At 40.0% G+C, this 14,987-nt stretch overlaps 1 protein-coding gene and 1 pseudogene across 3 annotated transcripts in view; both read right to left on the bottom strand.

Moving 5' to 3' along the window:
* The window catches only part of BRDT (bromodomain testis associated), a 52,711-nt gene extending 43,009 nt beyond the window's left edge, over positions 1 to 9,702 (bottom strand). The window contains exons 1-3 of one of the 3 annotated variants that reach the window (XM_012440387.2): positions 9,511 to 9,702; positions 8,360 to 8,497; positions 5,485 to 5,611 (exon numbers count right to left, since the gene is read on the bottom strand). In XM_012440387.2, the coding sequence (XP_012295810.2) occupies positions 5,485 to 5,611; positions 8,360 to 8,497; positions 9,511 to 9,702 (457 nt within the window). The remainder of the gene's footprint in view (positions 1 to 5,484; positions 5,612 to 8,359; positions 8,498 to 9,510) is intronic. The other 2 variants (XM_012440386.3, XM_012440388.2) reach the window with 2 other exon arrangements.
* Positions 1,531 to 2,434, bottom strand: LOC105708782 (large ribosomal subunit protein uL15-like; annotated as a pseudogene).
* Positions 9,703 to 14,987: the final 5,285 nt, after the last annotated feature.

The raw sequence follows: 14,987 nt of genomic DNA, 5'->3' as shown, positions 1-14,987 counted from the left end.
GTTAGGGGTGGTATTCCTCAATATCTGAGTCGTCGTTACTCACTAAAACTTAGGAATCAAACACATTCAGATAATCTCGCATCCTTTGATATTCCAACTGTTGCTCTTTGAACTCACAGTGAGGAGTACTTAGAATTACTTAATTTTGTCTCTATCCCTCACAAGAATAAAAAAATCTGTGAGACTAAGAGTAAACTTTGTTTTGGTCACCCCTAAATCTCTTGTGCCTAATGCAGTACTTGGTATATGAGAAAAACACAGTAAATATTTACTGCATGCCTATTGTGTTGGGCAGCATTTTAGGTGCTAGGACACAAAAATGAACAAGACAAACATAGTCTCTGCTCTTGTGAAGCTTACTGTCTAGTGTAACAAACAGACAAAAAATGAGTAATCAAACTGAGTACAAGTGATGCTAAGTGTTAGGAAGGAAATATATAAAGGTCAATGACTAAATTAAGGTGGAGAACTATTATGGAGAGGGTAACCAAGGAAGGTCTCCCTCTCTAAAGCTGACAGCTAAGATGTCACTATAAAGGTAAGAAGTATCCAGCCAGGTCAAGAGAACTATAAAATAGGAAGTAAGCCCACATGACTAGTGTACATATGAAGAAATAAAGGCATTTTTTTAAGTAATTTTTTTTTTTTAATGAATGAGAGGTTCTTATATTGCCCAGCCTGGCTTCGAATGCATAGCCTTGCCTCCTCAAGCGCCAGGACAACTGGCCTGAGCCACCGCGGCTCCCAGAAATAAAGGCAGTTTAAGAAACACACGGTAGTCTCCCAAGGCAAATACTGACAAAAGTCAAATAAGAAAAACACAACTTAAATTTTGCAGCATGAAGACTCCAAGTGACCTGGACTGACAAAAGGTTTTTGGTGGTGAATTAAAGCTAGAACCTGTACTAAGGGGAGTGTATGAGCACACAGGAAGAAAGCAGAAACAAACAACAACAAAAAGGAACAATCGCTGGAAGAAGAGGAGTTTTTGCCTTTGACCATGATAAAGGTCAAAGGATAAAGGAGTATTTTAAAGAAGAGATACTACAGCAAGTTTACAGGGTAATGAGACTAATCCCACAGAGGAGGAGAGATTAATGATGCAAGAAAAAAGGAGGATAACCAAAGGAATACAATGGTTTAGAAGGCAAGATCCTTCACAAATAAAGGCATGATGGAGGAGGAAAGGATCAGTTACAGGCCTTTGCTGTAGCTGATTCCTCTGCCTGGAATGTTGTTCTTTCAAATCTTCACTTCTCAACAAGGCCTCCACTGAATCTGTCATGTTTGTCTCTCTCTTCCTACTAGAATATAAATTCCAAGATGGCAAAGTTTTTGGTTTTATTCACTGATATACCTCAAGAGCACCAGTGTTGTGGTACATAATCAGCACTCGAGTATTTGCTCAATCAATATTATCAATTTAATACTGACTTTTCTTTGCCATAAACTATCAACATGTAAGTAATCACATTATTTATTTTTTTTAAAAAAGTAGTTAGCATTTAATGAACCTCCCACCATGTGGCTTCAAGCCACCAAGACACAGGCCCACCGCCCCCCACCAACACCCTTAATCTTCTCCTCAGCTCTTCTGCTGAAGAATTTAGCCTTCACAATAGAACTTTGTAGTAGCCCGATCGCACCACATCAATGATGGGAGCAGCCCTAGTCTTGTTTTTAGCAGCATTCACCCGTGTCTGCCCACTGACCAAAGTCCACAGTTTGTCAAGGTTGACAGTGGAGCGGGAGCTCTGGTTCCTCTTTTTTCTTTTAGGCAAAGGCTGGCTTTGTCACCCAGGCTAGAGTACAATGATGCAATCTCGGCTTGATGCAATCCCTACCTCCTGGGTTCCAGCAATTCTCCTGCCTCAGCCTCCCAAGTAGCTGGGACCACAGGTGCACCCCACCATGCCCAGCTAATTTTTTTTTTTTTTTTTTTTTGCACACCTAGGGTCAGGGATGTTGGACATCAATTTTTTGTATTTTTAAGAGGGATGAGATTTCTCACTGCAACCTCCAACTCCTGGGTTCTAGTGATTCTCCTGCCTCAGCCTCCTGAGTAGCTGGGATTACAGGTGCCTGCCACCACACCCAGCTAATTTGTTTTTTAGTAGAAGCGAGTTTCACCATGTTGGCCAGGCTGGTCTCCAACTCCTGACTTCAGGTGATCCATCCGCTTTGGCCTCCCAAAGTGCTGGGATTACAGGCGTGAGCCACTGTGCCTGGTGCTCTGATTCCTCTTCAAGTGGTTATGCCTCATTCCAACTTTCCTAAAGTAACCTGGGTGGTATTTGTCGAAGCTGATCCTGTGCTGATGCATACCACCAGCATTACTGCAGCCTCCGGGGTGCTACCAGTGCTTGCTGATGCAGCCATGGCCATGGCTTATGTGGTCCCAAAGCTTCTGGGTCTTCCTCAGTCTGGATGGCATGTTGGTGGCCCAGACGAAAGAGGGTAACCACATTATTTTAAACTAGCTATCATCATATGACAATTTCCCTACCACTGTGACTAACAAAGACATGACTCGGGTAGTGGAATGCTTCTGTCAAAACTTTTTAAAACTTAGACATTCACTCCGAAGCCAAATCCTACCTATCCTTTGAGGTCAAACGTAAGTTATATCCCCTCTAAAGCCTTTCCCAACTTGTCCAGCATGATATGGTTTGTCCTCTCCAAATCTCATGTTGAAATGTGACCTCCAATGTTGGTGGTGGGGTGTGGTGTGGGAGGTGTTTGGGTAAGGTGGGTGCATCCCTTATGAATCTCTTGGTGCTGTCCTCGAAGTAATGAGTGAGTTCTCTCTGAGTTCACACAAGATCTGGTTGCTTAAAGAGCACCTCCTCCCTACCCCACCTCGCCATGTGATACGACAGCTCCCCCTTTGCCTTTGACCATGATTGAAAGTTTCCTGAGGCCTAACCAGAAGCCGAGCAGATGCTGGTGCCATACTTATACAGCCTGCAAAACCATAAGCCAAATAAACCTCTTTTTGTAAATTACCCAGCCTTTTTTTTTTTTTTTTTTTTGAGACAGGGTCTCACACTGTCACCCAGACTAGATTGCAGTGGCGTGATTATGGCTCACTGCACTTTCAACCTTCTGGGCTCAAGCAATCCTCCCACCTCAGGCTCTTGAGGAGCTGGGACTACAGGTGCATGCCATGACACCTGGCAAATTTTTAAATTGTTCTGTAGAGACAGGATCCTCCTATGCTGATCAGGCTGGTCTTGAATTCCTGGGCTCATGTAATCCTCCCATTTTGGCTTCCCAATGTGCTGGCATTACAGGCATGAGCCACCATGCCCAGCCAGGTATTTCTTTATAGCAATGCAAAATGGACTAGCACACATCACGTATCAGTTTCTCACTCTTGGCCACGCATGGTGGCTCATGCCTGTAATTCTAGCGCTTTGCGAGGCCAAGGCATGAGGATCATTTGAAATCAGGAGTTTAAGGCCAGCCTGGGCAACAAAATGAGACCCTATCTGTATAAGAAACAAAAAAATTAGCTGGGTGTAGTGGCACATGTCTTTAATATTGGCTACTTGGGAGGCTAACGTATGAGGACTGTTTAAGCCCAGGAGTTTGAGGCTGCAGTGAACTGTGATCATGCCACTGCATTCCTGCCAGGGTGACAGAATGAGACTCTGTCTTGAAACAAAACAAAATTTTTCATTCTTTTGAAACACAGCATACATTACACGTAATTTCATCTGACATATATCATAATGCATTGTCATAATTTTTTTCCATAATGCATTGTCTTATAATTTTTTTCAAGCTTTATTTCTAAAAACTTAAATGTAGACCAGGCTCAGTGGCTCATGCCTGTAATCACAGCACTTTGGGAGGCCAAGGCAGATGAATCACTTGAGGTCATGAGTTCGAGACCAGCCTGGCCAACATGGTGAAACCCCATCTCTAAAAAATACAAAAATTAGCCAGGGGTGGTGGCATGTGCCTGTAATTCCAGCAAGTCAGGGAGCTTGAGGTAGAAGAATCACTTGAACGTGGGAGGCGGAGGTTGCAGTGAGCTTAGATCGTGCCACTGCATTACAGCCTGGGCAACAAGAGTAAAACTCCGCCTCAGAAAAACAACCAACCAACCAAGAAAATCTTAAATTTAGCTCGAGGGTTAGGGTGGTTATATTTCTTTGTAGCTCCACAAAATGTGCCTTATATGTGACAATTATCGAAATATGTATTGATAGAAAAGCAAAGTCAACGAACTTCTGAGGGAAATATGCTCTTAGCATTTACCTAAGCATCTGAAACAAGTAGCTACAACTTAAATATCAAGAAATACTTGAAACTTAAGTTGTAGCTACTTCTTTTAGATGCCCAAGTAACTGCTAAGAACATGTTTCCCTAAAATAAAAGATCAATAAAAAGATTACATTTTTACCTTCTTGCAACATTAAATGGAAAAAATAATTTTTATCTTGCTAAGGATAATAATTTAAGTCAGCAACAATTAGCACATTCGTTTTACAATTTAAATACCATGCTGATCTATGTGTTATCTACCTCACAAGGGCTTATTTAAATCTGCCTGTAGAAGCCCAGGTCTCACATTGTCAGACATTAGATCAACCTTTCTAAAATAAGAATAAGGACTTAAATAATCAGTGAATATCTCATAAAGCACTATAAGTTATGACCCACATTAAAGATCTATTAACAATAAAGAAGTATGTATTACTATCAATAAAAACCTAAAAAACAAATAAATAAACCTCTGCCATGAACCTATTATAAGCCTCCTATATCTCAGGCACTTAAGTATATACTTTATAAACATTTACAATCATGAAAGATAATTATTTTCCTAATATTATAAATGAGGAAACTAACATGGAATGACTAAGGACTTAAAGATTATGCTGTTTAAGTGATCCAAAGATAAACCAACATTTACTACATTCTTGGTTAACCTCTACAATAAATCTATTTGAATACTTAAGATTTTTCAAACGTCATATTTAAATGATATGATTATTAGTTATAGAGATGAGTTCCTCTAAAGCTTTTTGTGACTGAGTGAAGAAAAAGAAAAAAAAAAAAAAGACAATCTTCCAACCCAATGGTAAATTTCATTCTAATCTATGGATTTTTTTTTTTTTTTTTTAAATACAGAGAGCACTAGCAATTTGGGCATTCTTATCAGTATAGCACAGATACAAGATCCACTGAAAACAGTAGTAATGGCTATGATTTTCTGGGTCCCTACTATGTGAATGGCATTATGCTACAGGAAAGCTGGCTCCAGGGTCATAATCAATGCAGTCCTCCCTACTCTTGAATGATACCATCCTTGTGATCAAGGTTTAGAACATTGTTTTAAATGGACATTTTTTATCAACAGAATAGGATGTAGAACCTTCTGGATGTGTTTCCTTTGGGGGATTTACACACACACACACACACACACACACACACACACACAGTGGGGGGGAGAGAGAGCCATAAAGTGTTTACCACCTGCCTTACCCTTCTTGATTCTTTCCTTAACACCCACAACTTGCTCTTCTTGTGGCATCTGAGATAATTTCTGCATAAACAACTCCTCTAGAGCTTGTGCCATAAGAACAACGTCATCTCCAGGCTACAAAATATATTAAGTATACAATAAGGATACACAGTATGGTCACTGTACCAAATGTCTTAAATTCAGGCCACTTTATTGAAGGCAGTAACATAGTACTCCTAGACAGTATTCATCTAGTGAGGCTGCTCACATTTTATTTTCTTATTCTCTATGGGTGAAAGCAGCTCACATTTAAAATTCTAGCATTCTACTCCTTCAACTTCTAAAAAGTCACTCATGACTGTACCAAGTATCTCACGGCTTGAAGTAATTCTGTTTAATTAACTAATTAATAAAATCACACTGTAGCAGTGACTCAATTTTTAAATATTTTTTATAAGCCAACTCTACCAACATATTCAATTTTTTTTTTTTTTTGAGACAGAGTCTCACTCTGTCGCTAGGCTGGAGTACAGTGGCATGATCTTAGCTTACTGCAACCTCTGCCTCCTGGGTTCAAGCAATTCTTGTGCCTTAGCCTCCCTAGTAGCTGGGATTATAGGCACATGCCACCACACCCAGCTAATTTTTGTATTTTTAGTACAAACAGGGTTTCACCTTGTTGGTCAGGATGGTCTCAATCTCCTGACTTCGTGATCCGCCCACGTTGGCCTCCCAAAGTTCTGGGATTACAGGCGTAAGCCACCACACTCGGGCCAATTTTTAAATCTTAACTATTTGCTTACAAGTCTTCCTCTTGCTTTAATTTACAACTGAGGAAAAACTAATTTACAAAGCAACAGCCTAAAAAAGAAAACATTTATTTCTAAGTTATGTAGCTCAGGAAAATTACTAAACTTCATTTAAAAATATTGCATCTCAAAGGACCCTTTGGAATTATAGTTAAATTAAAATGAAGTTGCCAGTGGTACTGTTTTTTTAAAAATTCACATTGGAGCTGGATGCAGTGGTATGTGCCTATTACCCAGCTACTTGGAAGGCTGAGGTGGAAGTATCACTTGAACCCAGGAGTTCAAGCCCAGCCTGGGCAACACAGCGAGTCCCTGTCTCAGAAAAAAATCATTTGCATTAGCTAATAGTTTTGAATCTTTTATACATATAAGGTGGCACTGGTAGTTATCTTGGGAGCCAAATCATTTCAGTGTCATTCACTAGAGATTTTGAATAAACAAAATGCCAAATACTTAGAATTCTCATATTTAAATAAGATATAACCTGTCAAATATTTAGATACCCTTGAACAGCTAGAAAAGGATACAGTACTGTAGAAAATGAGAATACTAGATGAAAGAAATCCAAATACACAAATTCAATTTTATGGATGACAGCCGATATGAAGATTAAGTTCAAAATGTCTACATACATCATACAGGCAAACTCATTAACACAAATCCAAGTACTACTACTAGGATAGAACAAAGAACTATCTGATCTTTAAATAAACTTGTTGTGAACTTTATAAGTAAGCAATTTGTTTGCCTTTTTAGATTATGGCCAGGGATCCAAACTGTGAAAATTTAATCAAGATTAGTGTATACTAAGGCTTTTCCTTTATCTCATAACTAAAATGAGAGGAATAGAACAGAAAACATTCTGAATTACTTTATTCACAGAAACCAGCTCTCATTGGTATTTTTTAAACATAACAAGCAACTACAGCTATTTGGGCAAAAAAGAACTATTATAGCAAATAGATTAAACAATTGGTATGTGAAAATTATAAAATCCAGTGAAAAAGTATTATTCTTAAAAATATGTAACATGTGAACCAGAACAGAGGATGAAAAAAAATATGTAAAAGATAGGCCAGGCGCGGTGGCTCACGCCTGTAATCCCAGCACTTTGGGAGGCCGAGGCGGGTGCATCACGAGGTCAAGAGATCGAGACCATCCTGGTCAACATGGTGAAACCCCGTCTCTACTAAAAATACAAAAAAATTAGCTGGGCATGGTGGCGCGTGCCTGTAATCCCAGCTACTCGGGAGGCTGAGGCAGGAGAATTGCCTGAACCCAGGAGGCGGAGGTTGGGGTGAGCCAAGATCGCGCCATTGCACTCCAGCCTGGGTAACAAGAGCGAAACTCCATCTCAAAAAAAAAAAAAAAGAGATCGAGACCATCCTTGCCAACATGGTGAAACCCCATCTCTACTACAAGTACAAAAAATTAGCCAGGATGTGGTGGTGCCCGCCTGTAGTCCCAGCTACTTGGGAGGCTGAGGCAGGAGAATCGCTTGAAACCGGAAAACAGAAGTTGCATTGAGCCGGGATGGTGCCATTGCACTCCAGTCTGGCAATAGAGTGAGACTCTGTCTCCAAAAAAAAAAAAAAAAAAAAAAAATGTAAAAGATCTTGGCTGGGCTCTGTGGCTCACACTTGTAATCCCAGCACTTTGGGAGGCCGAGTCGAGTGGATTACCTGAGGTGGGGAGTTTGAGGCCAGCCTGGCTAACATGGTGAAACCCTGGCTCTACTAAAAAATAAACAAACAAATACAAAAAATTACCCGGGCAAGGTGGCAGGTGCCTATAATTGTAGCTACAAGGGAGGCTGAGGCAGGAGAATCACTTGAACCCGGTAGGCAGAGGTTGCAGTGAGCCGAGATTGCGCCACTGCACTCCAGCCTGGGTGACAAAGCCAGACTACATCTAAAAAAAATACACACACACACACACACACGGTCTCAAAGACTTCAAATGTGGGCGGGGGATTAAAAAAAAAAAAAGAAATGTGAAGCGATCACCTGATTTTATACATCTCTCTCCTATATGCAATGGCAATATTAGCAAGTATAACATAAAGCTTACATACCTTGTTATATAAATAACAATTTGAGAACATTGTATTGAAGTCTTCTATGCATTCTGAAGCCTTCACATAATATTTATTCTCCAAGCGCTTCTTAATTGTATTTAAATCCATTGGGTTTTTTATAATGGTATAATAATCCTATAGTTTTGAACAAATTCTAAATGTTAGTAAGAATGAATATAGTACAATTATTGGTACACAAAGAAACTTAATACATTATATACCTGTAACTAGAGAGAGCAACTGATTATCTTTAAAAAGCCATCTTTTGGCTGGGTGCAGTGGCTCACTCCTGTAGTCCCAGCACTTTGGAAGGCTGAGGCAGGAGAATCACTTGAGGCCAGGAGTTCAAGATCAGCCTGGCCAACATGGCAAAACCCATCTCTACTAAAAATACAGAAAATTAGCCAAACGTGGCAGCAGACGCCTGTATGCCCAGCTACTTGGTAGGGCGAGGCATGAGACTCACTCGAACCCACTAAATTCTAGTCTGGGTGACAGAGTGAGACTTTGCCTCCAAAAAAAAAGGCCATATTCTGGAAACTAGAACTTTCAGTAATGAGAAACAAAGCTGACTGTTACGGCATTATTTTTAGAGAAAAAGAGCCAATAAAGGTGAAGACAAAAATTTCAGAATAAAATTATCCTGGAAAATAAAGAGGGCATAAGGAAAAAGAACCTTGTTTTTATGGAGTCTGTCCATAGAATAAAATCCCAGCTTAAGGTTTACTAGCTATATTATAAACTACTCAACCATTCCATGACTGAATGGCTAAAAATTCCTAACATAAGACCTAAGGTCAAATTCTGTATGTGATGCAACTAAGCCTGCCAGAAGTGTCAAGAGAAACTTCATAAAAAAGGCAAAATTCAGGATAACTCTGCAACCAAAAGGTGAAGTGACATATGCTATAATAAGAAAACATGTATTACAATTTATCACAAATTGTTAAAATAAGAATGCAAATGCTCAGAAAAATTATGTTTGTTTTGTGGGAAAAAAATACTCATTGGGATAGACTTTAATGATGCTAAATAAATCAGGTGTTTGTTAAATGTTTTATAATATTAAAAACTAGTTATGTCTTACAGAGATATATAGAATTTTTCTTTCTTTTTTTTGAAACTAACATAGTTTAAGACATACATACAGGCAACTTTAGTTTCACAGCATCCACAGGACATTGAAAAGGCCATGAATAATCGTGCTTCCATAAATCCTTTAGAATAACTTTTTGTAGGTACTGAAGTTGATTTGTCAATCGCCCATTTTTCTTAGTATTTATATACTCTGGTGGAGGAGGGTTAACAATAATAGCTGTTTGTCGACTTGATAGAGACATTCTTAACTGCGTCGAATCCTGTCTACAAGTACATGTCCTGAAAAAGAAAAACTGAGTACCTTAGAAGCACTTTAAGAATGGTTTCCACAGGAGCTGAAAAGTGTTATTCAAGAGTAACAGAGGCCAGGCACAGTGGCTCATGCCTGTAATCCCAGCACTTTTGGAAGGCCAAGGTCAGGAGTTGGAGACCAGCCTGGCTAACATAGTGAAACTCCGTCTCTACTAAAAATGCAAAGATTAGCTGGGTGTGGTGGCGTTTGCCTGTAATCCCAGCTACCTGGGAGCCTGAGGCGGGAGAATTGCTTAAACTCAGAGGTGCAGGTCCCAGTGAGCCAAGATCGTATCACAGTACTCCAGCCTGGGCAACAAAAGTATACCTCTGTCTCAAAAGAGTAACAGATACTGCATTTTAAAGCACATCATGATTAAGACAGGATTAAAAAAAAAAAGCCAAATGGCAAAAGAATGAAGTTTTTAACAAACACAAACATTTTCTATACAAGTAGTGTAAGTTGTTTCATTATATATGCCTTAATCTTGAATGGTTTAAATTATTTCAACATTTCAGTCGTTCTGCCTTTCTAAACACAAATTGAGATCTTAGCAGAAAAAGTCTATAAATACATAGTAGGAAAAAATAATAGGGAATGTTAAAGATATAATCAGTATGTAAGTATTCTACAATTGTTAATTCAACTAAGAGAGAAAAGCAAAGTAAAAAATTTTCCTGGCTAGCCGGGCGTGGTGGCTCACGCCTGTAATACCAGCACTTTGGGAGGGCGAGGTGGGCTGATCACCTGAGATTGGAGTTCAAGACCAGCCTGACAAACACGGAGAAACCCCATCTCTCTTAAAAATACAAAAAGATTAGCTGGGCGTGGTGGTGCATGCATGTAATCTCAGCTACTCAGGAGGCTAAGGCAGGAGAATTGCTTCATCCCAGGAGCCAGAGGTTTCAGTGAGCCAAGATTGCGCCATTGCACTCCAGCCTGAGCAACAGCAGCAAAACTGCGTCTCAAAAATAAATAAATAAATAAATCCTGGCTAATTTGAAAAAAGTGATTTATTTATGGGTTTTTTTTTTCTTTCTTTTTCTGAGATGGAGTCTCACTCTGTCACCCAGGCTGGAGTGCAATGGCGTGATCTTGGCTCACTGCAACCTCTACCTCCGAGGTTCAATCGATTCTCCTAAGCCTCCCAAATAGCTGGGACTACAGATGTATGCCACCACGCCAGGCTAATTTTTGTATTTTTACTATAGACAGCGTTTCACCCTGTTGGCCAGGATGGTCTCAAATTCCTGACCTCATGTAATCTACTCACCTCAGCCTCCCAAAGTGCTGGGACTACAACCTTGAGCCACTGTCCTCAGCCAAAGTGATTTATTTTATTTTTACTTTTATGTATTTATTTTTTGAGACAGAGTCTCACTTTATTGCCCAGGCTGGCATGCGAAGGCACAATCTTGGCTCACTGAAACCTCCGCCTCCTGGGTTCAAGTGATTCTCCTGCTTCAGCGTCCTGAGTAGCTGGGACTACAGATGCATGCCACTATGCCCAGCTAATTTTCGGATTTTTAGTAGAGATGGGGTTTCACCATGTTGGCCAGGCTGATCTGGAACTCCTGACCTCAGGTGATATGCCCTCCTTGGCCTCCCGAAGTTCTGGAATTACTAGCATGAGCCACTGTGCCCGGCCCAAAGTGATTTATTTTAAAACCAAATTTATTAGATTAAAATGTTACTCTGTGGCACATACTGCTACATCTAGAATAAAATATAAAATATTTTAAATTTCATAGGTGTTTCAGAAAGACAGTATTTACTATTCCTATACAGCATCATTACTTTAAGGATAAAGACACTACTAATGTGCACATAATACCTCAAGTACATGTGCAAAATGAATAGTTATGAAATAAATTGCTTAGGCTGGGTGTGGTGGCTCACACCTGCAATCCCAGCACTTTGGGAGGCCAACGTGGGCACCTGAGGTCGGGAGTTCAAGAGTAGCCTGGCCAACATGGAGAAATCCCTCTCTACTGCAAGTACAAAAATTAGCCGGATGTGGTGGCAGGTGCCTAAAATCACAGCTACTCAGGAGGCTGAGGCAGGAGAATTGCTTGAACCCAGGAGGCAGAGGTTGCAGTGAACCAAGGTCACACCATTGCACTCCAGCCTGGGCAACAAGAGCGAAACTCCATCTCAAAAAGAAAAGAAAAAAAAATTGCCCATTTTTAGAAACCAGTGGTAACACTTAGCCAATAATATATCTTTGTCTGCATTTTTTAAAAAATATATTTAATTTTGTATCCAGGAAAATGTCTGCATTAAAGTAGTATCAGTTCTCACCTCTTGTTACATATTATTTAATTGTAGATATTTTTGAATTGTGGCATAATACACACAAAATTTAACCTTATTTACTCTTTTTAAGTGTACAGTTAAACAGTATTAAGTACATTCATGTTTTATGTTAAACCAATCTCCAGAACTTTTTCATCTTGCAAAACAGAAACTCTATGCGCATTAACCAACAACTCCTCATTCTTCTTTCTCCCCTGAACCTGGCAACCACCATTCTGCTTTCTGTTGCTATGAATTTGACTATTCTAAATACTTCATTAAAGTGACAAATCACATATTATTTGTCTTTTTTGTGACTGGCTTATTTTACCTAACATAAAGTCCTCAAGATTCATCCATGTTTTAGCATGTGTTAGAATTTACCTTCTCTTTTAAGGCTAAATAATATTCCATTGTGTGTGTATCACTGTCTTTATCCATTCATTCACTCATGTTACTTAGGTTGCTTCCATTTCTTGACTATATTGTGAATAGCGCTGCTATAAATACGCATTTACAAGTACTTCAGAACCCTGCTTTTAATTCTTTTGGATATATTTACACAAGTGGAATTGCTAGATCATATGGCAATTATATTTCTAATTTTTTTACGAAGTCCATCCCATTTTCTATGGCTGATACATGATTTCACATTCCCACTAACAATGTACAAGAGTTCAATTTCTCTACATCCTTGCCAACAGTAATTTTCTGTTTTAATACTAGCCATCCTAGGCTGGGTCCAGTGACTCATGCCTGTAACCTTGCATTTTGGGAGGCCGAGATGGGCGGATCACGAGGTCAAGAGATCAAGACCATCCTGGCCAAGATGATGAAATCCCGTCTCTACTAAAAATACAAAAAATTAGCTGGGCATGGTGGCGTGTGCCTGTAATCCCAGCTACTCGGGAAGCTGAGGCAGGAGAATTGCTTGAACCTGGGAAACGGAGGTTGCAGTGAGCCAAGATCACCCCACTGCACTCCAGCCTCGTGACAGAAGTGAGACTCCATCTCAAAAAAATGAACAAACAAACAAAAAAACCCACCAGCCATCCTAATAGGTATGAGGAGCTGTGGATCTTTTTTTTTTTTTCTTTTTTTGAGACACAGTCTCATTCTGTCATGTCACCCAGGCTGGAGTGCAGTGGCAGATCTCGGCTTGCTGCAATCTCCACCTCCCAGATTCAACTGATTCTCCTGCCTCAGCCTCCTGAGTAGCTGGGATTACAGGTGCATGCCACCATGCCTGGCTAATTTTTATATTTTTAGTAGCAACAGGATTTCACCATGTTGGTCAGGCTGGTCTTGAACTCCTGACGTCGTAATCCATCTGCCTCAGCCTCCCAAAGTGCTGGGATTACAGGTGTGGGTCATTGAGTCTGGCCAGATCTTTAAAAATACCAATGCTCAGGTTCCAATCTCTGGAGAGAGGGCTTGGGAATTAGTTTTGTTGGCTTTTTATAAGTTCCCTGTTAACTTCTGATGTGCAGACAAAATTGAATACAACTACTTAGAACGAATTGAATTGAAGGTGGTTATCAATCTTATACTTTCATGATTTTCATGTTACACATATATGGAAATAGGACATTTAATAAAAGTTACAGGTTGGGCACTGTGGCTCATGTCTGTAATCCCAGTACTTTGGGAGGCTGGAGAAGAGGATGGCTTGAGGCCAGGAGTTCAAGACCAGACTAGACAACAAGATGAAACTTCCCATCTCCGCAAAAAATATAGAAAAATCAGCGTGGTGGTACACGTCTGCACTCCTAGCTACTCAGGAGGCTAAGTTGGGAGGACCATTTGAGCCCAGGAGGTAAAGGCTGTAATGAGTCCAGATTGTGCCACTGCACTCCAGCCTGGGTGACACAGCAAGACCCTGTCTCATAAAAGAGCTCAGGACTTCAAGACCAGCCTGGGCAACACAGTGAGAACTCACCTCTAAAACTAAAAAAAAAAAGGAGAGATAAAAAGGGAAAAATCATTAAGAACAAAGATGGAGCTATTCTAAGATGTTACGACTAAACTGGCTCTTATCCTGGCTTTATAATTATTTAAAGCTAACCTACTTTTTAGGTGCCCCAGTCATCACATCCACAGAGGATAACCACTCCACTGATCTATCACTATAGACCAGGCTGTGACCATTTTTGAACTTTACAGATAATATTATTTACTATGTATTACATTTTACCTGGCTTATTTTCCTCAACATTATGTTTGTGACTCATCCATGTTATTCCCTATGTAGCCTGTTCATTTTTGTTACTGTAATCTACTGTAGAATTATAATATCCTAACATATCCATTCCTGTTGGGACTTCGGAGCCAGTTTCCTGCTTTTGACTATGGCAAACAAGGTTGCTATGAACATGCCTATAGTGTATACTTCATGCATTTTTACACTGCGATGAAACCCTGTCCAACCCAGGAGTAAAGTTACTGGGTCACAGATATATGAACTTTAGTAGATACTACCAAACAGTTTTCCAAAATGTTGTTCCGGTTTATATATACAACATGAGTCTGAGACTTCATTACTACATATCCTTGTTAAAATATTTGGTAATCATCAGTTACAATGATCATCATACCTGTTATCCCAGGACTTTGGGAGGCCAAGGCAAGAGAATCACTTGAGTCCAGGAGTTTAAGACCAGCCTGGGCAACACAGTGAGACCTCATCTCTACAAAAAAAAAAAAAAAAAAGAATTTTTTTTTTTTTTTAATTAGCTGGGTGTGGTGGTCCATGCTTGTAACCCAGCTACTCAGGAGGCTAGGCAGGAGGATCACTTAAGCCCAGGAAGTAAAGGCAGCAGTGAGCTATGAGTGTGTCACTGTACTCCAGTCTGGGCAAAAGAGCAAGACAATGCCAAAACCAAGTATTTGGTATTTGCCTGGGCATGATGGCTCACGCCTATAATCCTAGAACTTTGGGAG

The sequence above is a fragment of the Aotus nancymaae genome, unplaced genomic scaffold (assembly GCF_030222135.1).
Source record: "Aotus nancymaae isolate 86718 unplaced genomic scaffold, 86718_ANA_hifiasm-v0.15.2.pri h1tg000122l, whole genome shotgun sequence".
Classification (NCBI taxonomy): domain Eukaryota; kingdom Metazoa; phylum Chordata; class Mammalia; order Primates; family Aotidae; genus Aotus; species Aotus nancymaae.
Note: the sequence above shows the minus strand (reverse complement) of the source record. Positions and strands in the feature narration are given on the sequence as shown.